The 17617-nt window shown below is 36.3% G+C and overlaps 2 protein-coding genes and 1 long non-coding RNA gene across 7 annotated transcripts in view; 1 reads left to right on the top strand and 2 right to left on the bottom strand.

The window, feature by feature from the left end:
• Nucleotides 1-1715: 1715 nt before the first annotated feature.
• LOC107600294 (THAP domain-containing protein 10-like) lies at nt 1716-10144 on the bottom strand. 3 transcript variants are annotated; one of them, XM_016292157.1, is made up of 4 exons: nt 8990-10142; nt 6677-6779; nt 6379-6583; nt 1716-2729 (listed from the first exon to the last, which is right to left on the bottom strand). In XM_016292157.1, exons 1-4 carry the CDS (start codon nt 9254-9256, stop codon nt 2687-2689), a joined length of 618 nt encoding a protein of 205 aa, XP_016147643.1. In that variant the 5' UTR covers nt 9257-10142; the 3' UTR covers nt 1716-2686. The 3 variants fall into 3 exon arrangements, with proteins under 3 accessions (XP_016147643.1, XP_016147640.1, XP_016147641.1); XM_016292154.1 differs by lacking the exon at nt 1716-2729 and adding an exon at nt 5561-5776 and having other exon boundaries at nt 8990-10144; XM_016292155.1 differs by lacking the exon at nt 1716-2729 and adding an exon at nt 5561-5776 and having other exon boundaries at nt 9515-10142.
• Nucleotides 3589-16915, top strand: LOC107600297 (uncharacterized). Its single transcript, XR_001610750.1, has 3 exons — nt 3589-3702; nt 15136-15147; nt 16905-16915. It is a non-coding gene; the product is annotated as an uncharacterized lncRNA (long non-coding RNA).
• Nucleotides 14387-17617, bottom strand: part of LOC107600292 (transmembrane and coiled-coil domains protein 1-like) — a 19047-nt gene continuing 15816 nt past the window's right edge. For all 3 annotated transcript variants that reach the window (XM_016292151.1, XM_016292152.1, XM_016292153.1), the window contains exon 5: nt 14387-14866. In XM_016292151.1, coding sequence (XP_016147637.1) covers nt 14402-14866 — 465 coding nt within the window. In that variant the 3' untranslated portion in view covers nt 14387-14401. The remainder of the gene's footprint in view (nt 14867-17617) is intronic.

The raw sequence follows: 17617 nt of genomic DNA, 5'->3' as shown, positions 1-17617 counted from the left end.
ACTGGGTCAGTGCTTAATTTGACCCGGATCCTGTTCCGGAAAATGTCAGATTTTGGATTTTTCGTTCCGGTAATTGTTTTTAAGGATCTGCCATTAGATCATGACGAGCGAGCGCATATTTGGAGGTTATGCATTGGTCCTCAACATATTTTTGACCGTAACCAGTGAGCTTTCTTCAAACTCGCTCTCATTGATGTTTTGTGAGCAGCAGAACGTTTGGAGAGAGTGTAATAATACCAGAAATAATACCAAATAAAGTGAACTATTATAATGTATAAACTTATAAACACAGCTATACAGCTCACTCCAAAACAAATCATATAAATGTATTCAGAACAGAACAAGAATGAAATAAAAAATATATAAACCAAAACAAAGCGAAACTGAATGTACCAGGCGTTAATTGGGCTCACGTACCTCTCATTCGGCACAAATCCTAATGTTTCCATATTCGCGATTGTATTTGAATAAAACTATTATTTATAATGTAGAGGCTTTGTACTTCACGCGCGCTCATATATCGACAGAAATCTCATCTTCACATGAGCAAAAATGTGCTTGGCATACAAAGTGGATCAGTTATACCACAGACTATTTAAATTGACCAGTGTAACCTTTTTTTTGATTGACTATTTTATTTTGATAATGAACAGACTGCGATGTTTGAGTTGCGAATATGTGGTGTGTGTGTGTGTGCGCAAGGTGCCGGCGCGATCTAACAGCTGAAACATAAAATACATAATTTTGGTAATAAAGATAAGAGTAAGACATAATTCGAAAGCACAAAGTGTTTACTTTTATTTTTGCACACAAAATAACAACAGAACATTTGTGATTTTGTAAAATAAAGCAAGGATGCGTGTTTAATTAAAGTTACTTAAGTCAGATATTCTTTGCATATTTATACATATACTATGATTTAATTTTATTTTTATGAAAACTAATTTTGTTATTTTTAATGTATCTTAGATATACATTTTCCTAAAATCATCCTGGCAACCCATTTTTGACCCAGGGTTTGAAGCTTTGTCCCCTCAGCCTACCAAGTTTAGCTTGAACCAATTTTTACAATTGGTATTATTACGATTACAATTTTACAATAATGTATTATTGTAATTATGACACCGTAATTTTTGACCAAAATATCTAAATTTTGTTCAGTCATTTCTGTGTGGCTCAGTTCAAAGATCCTCGGAGCCAATTTTTGTAAGAATTGGGAAAATTTTGTCGTAACGAAAAAAGTAATACTTTACTATTTAAAATGGCCACTACTGTTATGGGTGGATTCTTAATGTAAGCTATTGAATGTGATCAGAATGGGGAGATTATTAAGATGAACTAAGCTTAATTTTTCTAGAACAAATGGTTCAAAATGTAAAAGCTTTAGAAAAGTGAATTTTTGAACCGGTTGTGGTGCCATAGAGTTGATTCTACAGACTCCAAAATTGGTCAAATCACTATTCATTACCATCTTTACAATTGTGCCAAATTTCCTCACTTTCTCATTCCGTTCATAGGGCTGCCATAGACTCCCATTCAGTGGGAGTAATAATTAATAATTACATAATAATTTTAGACATGAGCACCAGCAACATAGCTGGTTTAAATGATTGTCAACCACTTTAAACCAAGTCACACTCTAGAGGGGGAAAAAAAACACTTGTAATGTTAACATTTTTATTGGAAATGAAATTATTTGCATGTTTAAACCACAGAATAAAACATATTTCCATTAAAGAAAATCATAAATGATTACATAAATAACATTTATTAGTTTATGGAATGTATAAAACACTTATCAAAATCAACAAAGTCTAAACATTTGTGATCTGAATCTAAACAGACTTGCTTTGGCAAGACCCTCTTGCTCCTCAAACAGCTTTAAATGGCAGAATTTATAGTTTGGGCTTTCCTTTGATCTACAGTGTTAAATTCAAAATCATCCCTCTACCCAAGTCCTAGATGGGACATCCCCTTTTACATCCCCCTTTTTCCGTAGTACAAATGCATGACCATTATTTGCATGGCCGCTCCTTAATCTTTCCCAACACTTGACCTGAAGTGAGTATAACCATGATCAGTCAGTGAGTTTACAATCTAACAAAGCAGGTAGGCCTTAAAGAAAAGGCTGCACAGACTGTTTTGATTAACAAAACATCCAGTAATGAACTCTGGTCAAACTTGATTTTCAGTGGAAGACAATTTTTTAGGATGAATAGAACACAGTGTATGTGGTTTACTAACATGCTACTAATATTTCTGTATTTATATAATGTTTGAGCCAATAACATCTCTTGAATACATGTATGTCCTGTGCTAGATTTGAGACAAGGCAAGTCATTTGAGGAGGGAACTTGACAGTGAGAGAACAGTCATCTCGAGTGTGGCATTTCCATCCATGCTTTATCTGTGTCATACTAATTCGTTGACATGTCAGATGTTTTAGTCAAGTGATTATAGTCCATCTTTCTCACTTGTAAAGGGGATAAGCAGCTCAATCAGAATGTAATAGAGAATATTACCTACTTATTTAGGTTTGCGAGGTGTATTACTCTTTTTAGGATGATATGTTTTCAGTATCATCTGTTTGTTTTTTAAAAAGATAAGTTGAACACCGTCTTTCTCTTTGCCCTCTTCCTCCTGTGCTGGTCAGATTCTGTTTTCTGCAGATGACGAAATGGAGGATTCAGATGGTGACGACGATGTACGAAGACTCACAGGGCTCAAGCCTGTTAAGAAAAAGAAGCACCGGCTTGGTATTCCAGTTTGAATTCAAATCAATTTAGACTTGAGGTCTCTCTCATTCTCATGACCCCACCTCATTTACTTGAACATGGATCAGAAAGTGAGGGGCATGAAGACTAACTCAACCTATGATTTGTGGGGTAAAGGACCCATACTCCGGTAGACATACACGAGAGAGGCCCCTGGACATCACTAGAAAGATTTTTTCTACCCTATGTCAAAGGGTAGAACATCATATTTTCAGCCTGTCAAGGTTTTTTGTGCACATTCATAATTCTGTACTGCGGCTGCTTTGTCATGCTTAAAGAACGTGATCCTCCAGTGGATATACAACACACTACATCTCCTCCTCGCATCTGTCCAGCCTTTAAAACTGAACAAAGCAATTCAAATAACATACTGATGTTGTTCCACTGAAATAAGTACCTTTAACCATATGCATGTGATTGATCACACTGTCTTGGACGAACGTTCAAGGTCACTCGAAGTCGGTTCCAAAGTGTGTTTGTGAGTGTAGCTGCTGCAGAAAGTTTTTTTTTTGTGTGTGTCAGCTGTGAGGAAATTGTGCTGATAAATGTTACAGAATAACACTGGTCAGCAGTGTTATGAGATGGCATTACAATACAGTTAGTACAGTCTGCTTGCAATGTGTTTTTTTTTTAACCATTTGGCAGCAGACGTTCTGAGAAGGTACGTAAATCCAGGGATGGCTGTTTCAGACCCTTGATTGGAATGGCTTGTCTTACTCTTTGGCTTTTCAAAGTGTATCTGCCTCAATTCAGTGTCGCTGAACCATTTGGCAGCAGACGTTCTGAGAAGGTACGTAAATCCAGGGATGGGTGTTTCAGACCCTTGATTGGAATGGCTTGTCTTACTCTTTGGCTTTTCAAAGTGTATCTGCCTCAATTCAGTGTCGCTGTGTTCTAACACTAATTTTCCCTGTATTTATTTGTTGTTGTTTTTATGGCCTCTTAAAAGGACAGTTCACCCAAAAATGTTCTCACTGAAGAACAAGTGTCACAGTTTTTGAACAACATGATGGAGAGTACATGATGCTTTTCATTTTTGGGTGTACTGTCTTTAAACTTTGTTTCCGTTTTGCTACTCATTGCAGGGTAGATGCTGTGGTGCGAATGCTTCTGTAACTTCTTGCACAGTTTGGTGTTACATTGTGGTATCTTTTTATGCGGTATTACCTTCAGGTTTTGTATGTTTTGAAGCATTCCCCATTGCCTCTATATACTCAGACACTGTCAAACTCTAAACACTAAACCAGCAGGCCTTTCTTCCAAATGCTTTCTCATCCACCTTCACACTTTTCTGCTCTATGGAGCATTCGATTTTATTCCAACACTAAAGCACAGATCCTTGGAGAATGATGCATTTGCACTATGCATTCTCTGCAAAAATCTTAAACCTAGTTTTTGTCATCTTTATTCTGAAGCTGGATATAATGTGAAGAGGAAGATGCCTGTAGGTTTAGAGTTGGAGTGAATGTAATTGGGACTACAGGACCAGTTGTTTTATCATTTGCATTGTCGAACTGATATTTAATGGACCAAGTTTGTGGGAGTACTGTTTGCACACGGTATGTGTTTGTGTTTTACAGGGATGAATTGACACCAGGCCTTCTGGTCAGGCCTGCTGAATGAACAAGATTACTGATAAGGATTTCGTCTAGGTGGAAATATAACTGCCTTTCCCTCTTCGGGTTTGATTCTGACTATTATTACAGAGCAATCTTCTCTGCAAAAATCTTAAACCTAGTTTTTGTCATCTTTATTCTGAAGCTGGATATAATGTGAAGAGGAAGATGCCTGTAGGTTTAGAGTTGGAGTGAATGTAATTGGGACTACAGGACCAGTTGTTTTATCATTTGCATTGTCAAACTGATATTTAATGGACCAAGTTTGTGGGAGTACTGTTTGCACACGGTATGTGTTTGTGTTTTACATTCACACTTTTCTGCTCTATGGAGCATTCGATTTTATTCCAACACTAAAGCACAGATCCTTGGAGAATGATGCATTTGCACTATGCATTCTCTGCAAAAATCTTAAACCTAGTTTTTGTCATCTTTATTCTGAAGCTGGATATAATGTGAAGAGGAAGATGCCTGTAGGTTTAGAGTTGGAGTGAATGTAATTGGGACTACAGGACCAGTTGTTTTATCATTTGCATTGTCGAACTGATATTTAATGGACCAAGACATATTTTAAACTGTTTGCACACGGTATGTGTTTGTGTTTTACAGGGATGAATTGACACCAGGCCTTCTGGTCAGGCCTGCTGAATGAACAAGATTACTGATAAGGATTTCGTCTAGGTGGAAATATAACTGCCTTTCCCTCTTCGGGTTTGATTCTGACTATTATTACAGAGCAATCTTGGTTGGATGTGGAGAGGGGTGTTAAGTACTAAATATTAGATGATTAAGAATTACTGACAAATTATGAACTTATGTATGCTTTTTCAATAAACAGTGTAAAAATGGCTATTTGTATGTTATTTTATGATCTGTAACTTCTCTTCCACAGCTTTTTTTTTTTTTTACATATTTTAACAGCAAAAGAATGCTTCCTTGACCAGAATTTGAACCCAATCCGTCACTGTGAGAGGGCTGAATCTTAACCACAAGAGAGTTATATATATCAGCATTTTAGAAAATAAAATTAGCTTGTGAATTGTAATTCAGAGCATTTTAAATAGCATACTTTGTTTAACTTCTGTAATATGACCGATACACACTATTCACATTAAAGACGATAACTATAAAGTTTGAATAATCATTCCAATTCTATAAAGATTAGGGAAGTCCATGCCATAACTATAAAAATAATGATATTGTTGCAGTTACTCAGAATATTTCTTAACCGTAAAACCACATTAATGTAAAATAATGTAAAACAGAATGTCAGAATCTGTTTAAAGAGCTTGAACATTTAAAGTGGCAACCAAGAACATTTGCTGTGGACACCAAGGCTCAGTCACACTGCGAGCCTTAGTGCTCAATTCTGATTTTTGCTCCGATCTGAAAAATAAAGACAAGGACGAGACAAAAGAGAGTTTTGAATTTTTATGATACAATGCCTCATGTTTTGCTTGTATATAGAATTGTCACTGTAATACTTCAGTGTTCTGACAACACTACTTCCACGGACTACCTTTCACAACTGTCTTGATAACTTTGGGTATGTAAAATCTTTGAAGTGACTCCCATGAGCGCAAAATCGTGACGAATGTTCATTTAGACTGAGTGACATAAAAGTCACATGAATTCCGATATGACGGTTTAGGCTGCGGTCACATTGCAAAACATCTGACCTGTATGGGATTTAGTACCACATGGAAGTGGCACAAATCGGAATTGAAAAGATCAGATTCCATTTGGTTTGTGCTGTTCACAGTCATGAGAAAAACAGATCTGAGTCAAGTGTGCAAATAAATCTGATTTGGGCCACATTTGCCCGCGGTGTGAACGTAGCCCAATATAGTTACTGTTATTGTTCTTGATGTGAACTTTAGGTATATTCTGGATTTGACTGAATCCTGAAAAGTGGGTGTTCAATACCAGCATATAGCTGGCTGTGAGTTTACAGAACAACATCCGAAATTAAACATGGACAGACTTACTTTATGTCGTCATCTTTAATTATATTAGGCAAGTTGGAGTCATCTGTTGCTTCTTCTGAGCTGTGTGTAGACCTCTCAGGGGAATCCTCCATGCGTGGCCTTTTAATTGGTGTTAATGTAAATGAAGATTCAGATTTGACTGGAAAATCCTCATCGGAACAGGACACACTAGCACAATGACTCAAAAGAGGTCTCACTTGAATGGCTGTTATTAAACCACATAAAAATAAAAATAAAACCAGTGAAGCAAAACACAAAACTGTTAAATCACAAGTGAACTTTTAGCTAAAAATGTTACCTTTACTTCTCCGTTTTGGCTTTTTTTGGGTGCGTACTGCTTGGACCGCAACGCTCTTCAGAATCAGAGCATTACACTGGCAGCCTATCTCACGTGTGATTGGCTGTTGGAAAGATGCAGAAATACAGAAATAAAGCAATGTAAATATTCTTTCTATAGCTCTTCTGTTGTTAGAAAACAACAAAACCAGAGACATTTTGACTTTAAAGCTGCAGTCCGTAAGTTTTGCCTCTTTGTCGCAATCTCCGTTTGAAAACCTGCAATTGCAGCTGTTTGCGGAATTTTCTTCCTTGCGTGGGTTGTGATCCGGCGCGGCTCCAGCGTGGATGAATCTAATGTTTTGAGGAGTATGTGTGGCAGTCAGTCACCGCACCGTTGTGGATATCACAGATTCTAGCCTGTCTTGGAATGTAGGACCCAAATAAGCATTTTCACCGGATATTGTCATCTGAACAAGTAACAAGTCTGCCACGTTTGTTCTGACCAACTGAGGAAAATAAGCATTAGAATAAATTGCGCTACCAATGGTGATTTTATCTAAAGATCGGTTAGCTCATATCACATCAAACCATGCAAATTATTATTGTTATGCTTTATTCTCAAATTAATATTAACAACATCAGCATTGCCTATAGTGTTTATTAGCGTGTAGATTTCAACTTCTGTACAGTCTAACCTCTAATTGTCATACCATTCGAATTTCATATTAAGAATTTTTTTTAACTCAAAAAGCAAATTGTGCTCCCATCGAACTGGTTGTATTTAAAATACAAATCTTGTGTAATCCCAGGCTATCTGTAATCAGAAGCACATTTAAAACTGGAATATAATTTCATTTCATTCACATGTGTTTGATAAACACATAGTCCTTTCTGGATTACAATCCACCATCGAAATGATACACTTAATTATTCCAGCTGCTGTGAGAAAAGGCTATAAATGATCCGCCACCTGCAGGATCCTCAGTCCCATGAGATAGCCTAGTAGCCGTGACAACTTCTTTATGTTTACAGACGTGAGAGAAAAGGCTATAAATGATCCGCCACCTGCAGGATCCTCAGTCCCACATGAGAAAGCCTAGTAGCCGTGACAACTTCTTTATGTTTACAGACGTGACGTAAAGACGCGCCAGCATTAGGGATGAAACGATTAGTCGACATTGTCGACAAATATTTTGTTGTCGAGTAGTCGTTTGATCTCATATGACCTAATGTAAGAGCCTGCAATAACGCGGTTTGACCAGTGTGGCGCTGTAGTGCAAAAATATTATTTAATTAAAGTTATAGTTTGGTTTGCAGAGATCAAAGCTTGATCTAGCTCAGGACTGTTTTGATTATCATAACCCTATAAGGTATTTTAAGAGAGATTATGTTGTGAATAATATAGTTTATCAAAAAATAAAACGTCTTATCACTTAACCTTTATTTTGTTTCTTATCCATATGACTTACAAAAAGAGATTTTAGGCAGAATGATGTGTCATTCAGCTACTTTTTCATATAGCTAATTAAATGGTGAATAAGAGAGTTTCTCTGCCATCTCATTTTGTGTGCCAAGTATAATTGTAATTACATAATACGACTTTCAAAAGCTGAAGTGATTACCTTAATTTATTTGTCAGAGTATGTATAACTCAATATTTTAGCTAATTGCAAAAGCTGAATAATCAATAAATGTCTACCGATTAATCAGCGAAATAATCGACAGAATAATCGATTATCAAATTAATCGTTTGTTGTAGCCCTAGCCAGCATGCTCGAATTTCCCGCGAAAACCTACCCGTACCACTCAAATTAGAAAACATTATAATAAGCTAACCGCTGTGAATCGGGCTAAAGTAAGGCGATAGTTTTGAACACTGGCTGGTTATGTACTTACTCAAATATTGATTTTGTATCATTTTTAACCAAAAAAACGTTACGGACTGCAGCTTTAAAGTTTACACATTTTTAAACGTTACCTGTTAAACCTGTTCACAGAGACTACTATCTAGACTTATCCACTTTGTTTCTTCTATGATAATGATATTGTGAGAAATGTTTCAGGGGTTTTTAGTCCATAAAATGAAAGTCAGTGGTAACTGGTTTTGTTGTTGTTTGATACAAACATTCTTCAAACTATATTCTATTGTCTTCCACAGAACAAAAAGTCATACAGGTTTGGAACGTTAGGTGAGTAAATGACCATTTTCATTTTGCAGTGAACTGTCCCTTTAAATGTAAAAAAACTAACATGGTTGGTTGACACTTCCGGTCAGAGTGGGCGGTTCTTCGATAGAATAAACTGCAACGTTAACCAGGCAGGCGCTACGTACCTTCACACTCGGTGCTGGACCAACGGTGTATATTGTCGGAACAGCCATATCTATCAAGCTAAGAAAGTCAGTGAAGCCCATGTCGTACTGTTGTAAATTTGTGAAGCATTCTGGGGCGAAATGCTTCGCACACAACCGCGAGCTCTCCGATATTCCTCCTTCCTCAAAATGTAAAAATTCAAGCCAGCGGGCTCGCAACCACGGCAGCTTGGGGAAAGGAAACAAGGTTTTGTGCGGATAACAACCCAAAACGCACCTTTTCACCATATCTGTCCGTCGCTTGCTATGCTCGTTCAGTGTTTGGCAATCCGACTCTTTTCTGTGGCGCGAACTGGTTCTTTTTTAACTGTTCATTTTAAGGAATCGGCTCGAAAGATCCGGTTCAAATGATTCCTACGTCATGACGCCGCTACGTCACCCAGCATAGCATACATGAAAGGTTGTTTCCAAGGCGAAGACTTAGTGATTACAGTTTGATGAAAGAAATGCAACGTCTAAGAAGCTTCTGAAGAACGCTATACTTACTCGTGCGGGAGGGGAAGCGCCTACAGTGTACAGAGTGGGAACGGCCGTGTTTGCTAATGTAAGGTAGCACGTTATCCCAGCAGTAACCATCCCCAAATTGGTGAAGGATTCGTCAGAGAAGTGCCTGTCACAAAGCCGCGAGCTGGCGCAAATAGCCCCTTCTTCAAAATGTATAAATTCCAGCCACTTTTTTCGTAACCAGTTTGTGGTTGGGAAACAAAATAAAGTGCGTGCGTTAGAACAGCCAAATACACACCGACGAACCATGATTAGAGCAGAGAAGAGAGACCATTTAGTGGGAGGGACATTCTCATTCTAGAGAGCATCTGATTGGACAAGAACCCGTGTAGTGCTGGATGACTCATCGATATTCTGTTCCGTTTTGCCGTAAATGCCCCTTTTGGGTAGAACTAAATAAACGAAGTTTTCGTGTGTGTGTTTTTTTTAATGCAAACGAGCTGCTGTTCCCCGTCCCCTTTCCAGAAGAGGGCTGAGTTTACGACTCGTGCTTCTCAGATATGAAGTGGTGTGATCACGCAGAGTTGGTATTGATCCATCCTTGATTAACAGCTTTGATGCAAATCCTGCATTGTACTGACCCTCGTTTAGGAAGCAGTTTGGTGTAAAATGGTTAGCACTATGGCAAGCCGTATTGACTTTTATTCATTCTCAGGATATGAATTCTTGATATCAACAATTACATTTTTAAGACAACTAGCTAGACAACTTACAACTAGTAAGAATTGTATTTCTGATATGTGAAATTGGAATTTCAACTAGTAAGAAATCAGTTCTTGATATCAACAATTGATTTTGAATGGCAGCCTATGGTGACATTTAACTAGTGAAAATACAATTACAGATATCAAGAATTATAGTTTTTACTAGTTGAAAAGTAATTGTTGATATCAAGAATTAACATTGTTACTAGTGGAAATGTAGTTGCTGATATCAAAAATAGCATTTGTTACTAGTAGAAATCTAATTCCTGATATCAAGAATTAACATTTTAACTAGTAAAAATGTAATTGTTGATATCAAGAATTCATATCCTGAGAATGAATAAAAGTCAAAACGGCTTGCCATATTAGCACACACACACGTATTTGCCTGCATTTTTGGGCACATTCCCTTCAAAAATAAAACGGAGCGACTGCGTCTTCAGTGGCTCAGATGCCGGGAGTAAATTAATACTCTTATGTATATTTAGTGTTATGCTAGAATCATTATTATACTCATACCTTTTGTTCTTTAATATTTTGAATTGTTTTTAGCTTTATTTTATGTTTTTCATTTAAATGTTATGAAACTTTGTTTTTATATTATACATTTGTCATTATTTAATTTCTTTAAAATGTGTATAAGTAGTATTTATAAAGTTTTAGCTTTTAGTTTTGGATCTGTTTTTAGTTGTTTTAATACTACAATTGATTGCTTCTGTTGTCCTCATTTGTAAGTCGCTTTGGATAAAAGCGTCTGCTAAATGACAAAACATTTTTAAAAAATGTTCATTGTAACAGCTAAGAACAGTACATTTAGGTTGTTGACCACGTAGTTGAGACATTCTTGTTCATCTAACTCGGGGGAGGGACTAAGCTAATAGACAGCTTTCGTCACAGGTGCTTATGCCAGTGTGACGCCACATTGGGTTGCAGACACAAAAGCCTCGTTCAGACTGTCAGCCCAAATCCGATTTTTGTGCAAATCCGATCATATTTAGATAGTCTGAATGGCAGCGAACTACATGAAATCCAATTTGTGCAAATCCGTTTCAAGCTACATTTATATGTGGTTTGGAATCCTATTCAAATCGCATTCCTGGAAATCCGTTTCAGTCTGACCGGTCAGATCGGATTCAGCGTAGCTTTTTCACGTTCTCACGCTATGTAAAATGTAAAAACGTCAGACATTTTTATAGAAAACAATAAACGTCTTTGCAGAAACAAGATTGTGTCTTTGCAAACTGCAAGTCAAGCGGAAAAAGACAATATACTGCTATTATAAGCACCTCTTTGAGTTTTGAGACCGACGAAGACGGCAACACGGAATATAGTCGCACATTCCAGCTTCCATATATATATATATATATATGTGTGTGTGTGTGTGTGCGTATGTGGAAGTTCGCCACTGAATTAAAAATAAATAAATACTTTTTATTTCACAATTCTGACTTTATAAAGTCAATGAATATAACAGAATAAACAATATGAGAAATATAAAATAGTGCAAATGAAATAGCATCTGGATATGTTGTGTTATATATGTAGTTAAATTATGTCTGAATTTATTATGTATATATCTTGTAAGTTTTTAGTTTTATTTAATTTGAGTTATTTGAATACTCAACAAACTAAATGGAAATGAAATCATATATATCTTTAATTTATAAAGGTGTATGTATGTATGTATGTATGTGTATATATATATATATATATATGTTTTTAGCTTTGTTTTTTGTTTTTCATTTAAATGTTAATTTTTGACATTTTGTTGTATGCATTTGTCATTTTTATTTAATCTCTTTATTTTTTATATGTGTATAGGTAGTATTTATAAAGTTTTAGCCTTTAGTTTTGGATCCGTTTTTAGTTGTTTTAATACTACAATTGATTGCTTCTGTTGTCTGGATAAACGCGTCTGCTAAATGACTAAAAATGACTAATAAAGGGTAACAGAGTAGAACATGTACATTTTAGCTGCATCATATCATTAAGAATAAGCCCTCAAAGAGGACTCTGAGTGAGTCGCATATGGATTTCATTATGAAAACCGAATTAGAAGACTAAATGTTTTCCATCAGATCGATACAAAATAGCTTTATGATTACAGCTAATGTTCTTTCCCATCAGAAAACTCAGCATTAACATTCTCCTGTTTCACTTAAAAGTTCATATACCAAAAATAAGATTGGTTAAAAAAAATGTTAAAATATCTTTGAATAATGGACCTTTTTCACATTTCAGGTTTCTCAGCAGCGGAAGTTATCATAGTTGGGTTAACTTCAAGAGCAGTGAATGGGAGAGTACCACAAATATATTTTTTGCATTCCCATTTGCTCAAATAGCAAAAGATGGTCTTTTCATGACTTTTAAAAAAAGAAAAAAAAATTAAGAGAGGCTGATAACGGCAGTCAGAAGAGAGAACAACGTCAAATTTACGTCCCTCTCATAGACACTGCATTAGAAACGCCCTCACATTAGCGGTTTTTGTAATTTGATGCAAAGGTGATATAATACAAAGTATGGTGTTATACATGTACAAACATAAAAAAAAAAAAATCAAAATCAAAAACTTTAGAGGATTTACGATGCTGATGACCATTAAACTCGTCATCGCAGTCTTGTGAAAAGGGTCCATCACATTTTTTAAGATCAAACACCTTTTTTAACTCGTCAGTGAAAATCAGTAAATAAAATGAAAACTAGCTTTTTTTGGCCCTTATCAGGTTTAAGGTATTATGTCACACTGAAAAGAAATCGTGTCCTTCTTTAAAAATGCTCAAATTAAAATGAAAAATAAACAAATAAAAGCTAATTCCAATGATATAATATATACTATAATAGTATCTAAAAGATAACAAAATAACAGTAATGTTGGACATGAGCACCTGTATGTCTCTGGCTCGTTCATTAGACTGGTAAGCAATTTTCTCCTCCATGCTGGCCAGCTCCTGCTTCAAGTTGTGAATCTCATTTTGATGCAGTTCTGTTAAATCATTCAACTGCTCCTCTAGACGTTCACACCTAACACATGAACATACAAAATGAGATAAAACAGCAAAATTAAAAGGCCAGATATCTAGAACATCATCATCCTCTCCAGCGCCTTCTCAACAAGCATGCTGTTTTGACTGTGAAACCTGTGCTACGCATTTTATGGATGACCTAGATTTAACCTAGAAGAATACAAGGCTGGCTGTGCAAAGGCTATTTCAAAAAAAAAAAAAAAAAGGGTAAATTCCGATTTTGCTATTACAATCTGGCGCGTCTGAATCAGCTACTGTAAGTATGTGTTGTTACTAGTTTAAAACACTAGGCATCATACACTTGGTGACTTTGGGCATGATACACTAAACCACTGAGGATCACACACTACCAGACTTTCAAATTGTTCCAAACACCACAAACTCTCAAAGAAAATGTGCCTTGTTGCTAGGATACGCATTAGAAATAAAAACAATGTGTTCTAAAATCAGCTCAAAATATCAAACATGTTTGACTTCCTCTGGAATCAGAGTCTGAAGCTAAAAAACTTAAGAGTCAGGTTCCATCATACACTCTTAAAAATAAAGGTGCTTCAAACGGTTCTTCAAGCGATGCCATAGAAGAACCATTTTTGGTTCCACAAAGAACCATTCAGTCAAAGGTTCTTTAAAGAACCATCTCTTTCTCACCTTTTTATAATCTGAAGAACCTTCTTTCGCCCCAAAGAACCTTTTGTGAAACAGAAAGGTTCTTCAGATGTTAAAGGTTCTTTATGGAACCATTTAGACAAAGAGGTTCTTCTATGGCATCGTGAAGCACCTTTATTTTTAAGAGTGTACACTACCCAATTTTATGTGAAATCTGTCAAAATCTGCAGACTGACTCTTGCTTTCAGCAACTAGCATTGAAAATCAGGGCTGAAATTTGGATGTAGTGTATATGTAGTGTATTCCAGTCTTCAGTAGGCAGTATGAGCTGGTGACTAAACATCATGATTCTTGTGGTTCCATCAATTAAAATCCAACATTTTAATCAATCACTGTAAAGATCCAAACGTGCCTTGTTGACAAAGTGCATTATTGGTCTACTACACTGCATTTGTCATATACGATTAATATAAAAAGTCCAGTTTGAATGAAAATATTTTAGATCACCACACATCTACTCCAACCACACACAATCTTCAACGTACCAAAGTGTAAAGAAAGTACCTTACCTTGGCACCCACATCCTTCAAACCCTGGTGCATGTCTCGCAGGACATCTTTGGGTTGGCGTGGTATTCCGTTGTGTTCCACCTCTCTGAGCTTGCGGTGGTAATGCTCTAGCTTCCTCTGCAGCTGCTGGATGGTCTGCGCCGACTTCTGGTTCTTCTTCTCAAACACTTGCTTGATGCGAGCACTCTGTTGTTTGTCTGCATTGTTGGCCAGCTTCAGGTATTCAGCTACATTGTCATCTCTTGCCGTTTGTTCGATTTTGATCTGCTCTGTGAGTTTGAGGATCTTCTGCTGTAGCTGAGCGATGGCCTGCTTGGTGCGCTGAGGGTCTGGAGTTCCATCCACTGAATCCACACCGAAATGACCACCGTCTGAGCTTGTTGACAGAGCATTGGGAGACACGGCAGGGCCTGACACCTCCAAACGATCTTGCTGCAAAGAGAGGAGTGAGATTTAGCGCTGTGCAGACAAAAACATATGAAGAGTTAATTTGCAAAAACCGATAACAGTAATAATAATAATAACTTAAATACAGGTAATTTACAAAATTAAAGTTCATTGAAAGTGTTTTTTTTTTTTACATATTAAAAGTTTGTTTCATAGCAAAAGCAGATAACTCCACATTTCAGGTTTCAGAGTAAAAAAAACATTCGTTTAATCTTTGTAATCTCATCAGATGACAATGTAGATGCCTGACAAAGGTTGTTGTTGTTGTGATCATAGACTGTATTGGATGTGATTACACGCAATACACAGAGCTTTTCCCTCACCATTGTAACGCGCTGCTTTTGCAAGGTTCCGTGAAAACGTTTCAGCTTTTATTTTCCTTTTTCGCCCTGAAGAAGATATCACAGGTTCATCAAGTTCGTTGAAATTATCCATCCTCGGTCACTTTTAGTCAGCTTTGACGAAACTCCTCTCAGCTAGCACGTCTTTTCAAAGTGAAAGTAGCCTTGTCACCTGACCTGAATACAGCGCGCTGATTTGCTAAAATGGACTTATTGGCTTCTGTTCAAAAACAACAAGGGAGCTTGTCGGCTTCTGCAGTAAAACGTGAACTCGCGATGCCTTGAAAGTGGACAAAACCGGCTTTTTTGACAAAACGTGTTTAGGGTTCAGATCGTGCTATATGTGGAGAATAATGCACGGCAATCAAGTCATTTTTTTTTAAAGTGTCATTTATCGGTTTATGCAAATAAACTCTTCATATAGTTAGAGTTCATGTCACTGCATTGATAATTTAGATTGATGACCTTTGATTTGGAAAATAGGAGAAAAAAAACATGTAATTGAAGCATTTCTTCATTTTGAGAACCTCTGGATTAGATCCTTGTGTCAATATTATTTATAGATTTACATCTTTTCTAGGGATGCACAATATATTAGTGTCATATCATTTATCGATATTAAAGATTTTTGTCATTTAATCAGTATCAGCCATTATTAGATATTTATTTTTGCATTCTCATTTTCCATATTTTTCTCCCACTATTTACTTAAAATAAAATTTTAAGTAAGTGCTAGATGATTGCAAAGGTAATATTTTAAAGCACTAAAGCACAAAATATTTAAAAATGGCATTAAAAATAACCTTTAAGAATTTTTTTTTAAAGAAATAACTTTTTTAATACTGTACATTATGATTTAATGCTTAATTTGGCTAGTAGCATTTAAACAGAATTTAGATTTTAGCGTTTTCTTTTTAATACAGACAAAACAGAATTTTAATATCAACCCACTGAACTCATTGAAACACGAAAATAATTATAGGTCATAATTTTAACATCGGTGCATCTCTTAATAATTTACTACAGTTTACCAAATAAAGATGAAGGTTATCAAAATAAGCACATTTCTTGTACTGGACAAAAGTGACACAAAGTTTCATTCGATCCAATTATGTTATTGTTACTCCCTGCAATGTATTCAACCATGACTGTGACCCAGCCTTAGAAAGGTTAGTGACAAATACATTATTAACTTAGATAATAAAATAGTAGAAAATTTAAATAATTGATTTTGCACTCTATTTTCCTACAACATTAGAAAAAATAGAAATGAATTACCATTAACGATGGTTCACTTTCAGTGCAGTCCATATCGAAAGATATGCCACATTTGAACTATGTGAGTGACTATACTAGTCTCCGGTGACGTTGACAGTTTGGACCTCTGTACTATGACATAGCCCTCAAATTCTGAGATAATGCAGAACATTCACTGATAAAAAAATAAAATAAAAAAAATGGCACACTGCACCACTTCATCAACTGAGGAAGATGATAAGGGAACCAACATTAAGGAAAGAATGTAACATTCGCTAAATTCTTTCTGCTTTTTTTTTGTATGATTAATGCAGGCTACTGTTTATAAGTAATATCTGGTCTAGTTAAATCTTTAGCACAACCTTGAAATGCAATGAACTCTGTCCCTCCACCCATTGACAGACGAGTCGAAACCAGATTATCAGTGATATGGCCTTCACTGATTGTAGATAAAGAGCTACGAATGATCTAAGCATCAATGAGAGTCATTATAAACTGGCTAAAAGACCCACCAGCATTGTTCGGCCATGAAAAAAGGAATTATTATTGCCAATACGATCAGGTGTTTACTGCAAATTTTTAATTCCCCTATTGCAATAAGACACATGGGTAGATGTGGACACGCATGCAGAGGAAAACTAGGTGAACTGATCACGTGGCCAACAGCCCATTTGATAAGACCCAGACAATGCCTGTAGAGACATTACAGCTGACTTTTGATGCTTTTTTCACACCTAACTGGCCATCAGAGGATTTTCTCCCTGTTTATCAGAGAAGCGCAGTTCTGTTTGATTAACAAAGGTGTTAAAGCCTCTTACAGAGCTGAGCTAACTCGGTGACAAAATACGTTGTCCTCAAGTTTCACTGACAACCAGTGTTGGGTCCGAGTCCACCTTGTCGAGTCCTAGTTTTTAATCAATTGAGTTTAAGTGGGAGACATTTATTAATGTCTTTTTATATTAATTTTATTTTGTTACTTATTTGAAAATTTTATATTACACATGACATGGATTCGTCTGTACTCTGAAAAATGTCTGCGTCCAAAATATCCAAGTCCGAGTCCGTCCAAGTTCATTCACAATTGCAGTCTGAGTCCGAGTCCAAGTACCCCAACTCTGCTGACAACAAAACTAAACTG

This window comes from Sinocyclocheilus grahami, unplaced genomic scaffold (assembly GCF_001515645.1).
Source record: "Sinocyclocheilus grahami isolate Dianchi unplaced genomic scaffold, SAMN03320097.WGS_v1.1 scaffold281.1, whole genome shotgun sequence".
NCBI classification, from domain to species: domain Eukaryota; kingdom Metazoa; phylum Chordata; class Actinopteri; order Cypriniformes; family Cyprinidae; genus Sinocyclocheilus; species Sinocyclocheilus grahami.
This window is presented reverse-complemented; position numbering and strand designations above follow the sequence as displayed.

Bases quoted from the DNA above. Each gene is read 5' to 3' on its own strand.
- LOC107600294 (XM_016292154.1), bottom strand. From the start codon at position 9,256: ATGGTGAAAAGGTGCGTTTTGGGTTGTTATCCGCACAAAACCTTGTTT. The intron at 6,584-6,676 runs GTAACATTTTTA...GTTTAATAACAG, and splicing joins GCCAAAACGGAGAAGTAAAG to CCATTCAAGTGAGACCTCTT. The intron at 5,777-6,378 runs GTAAGTCTGTCC...TTTATTTTTCAG, and splicing joins ATTAAAGATGACGACATAAA to ATCGGAGCAAAAATCAGAAT.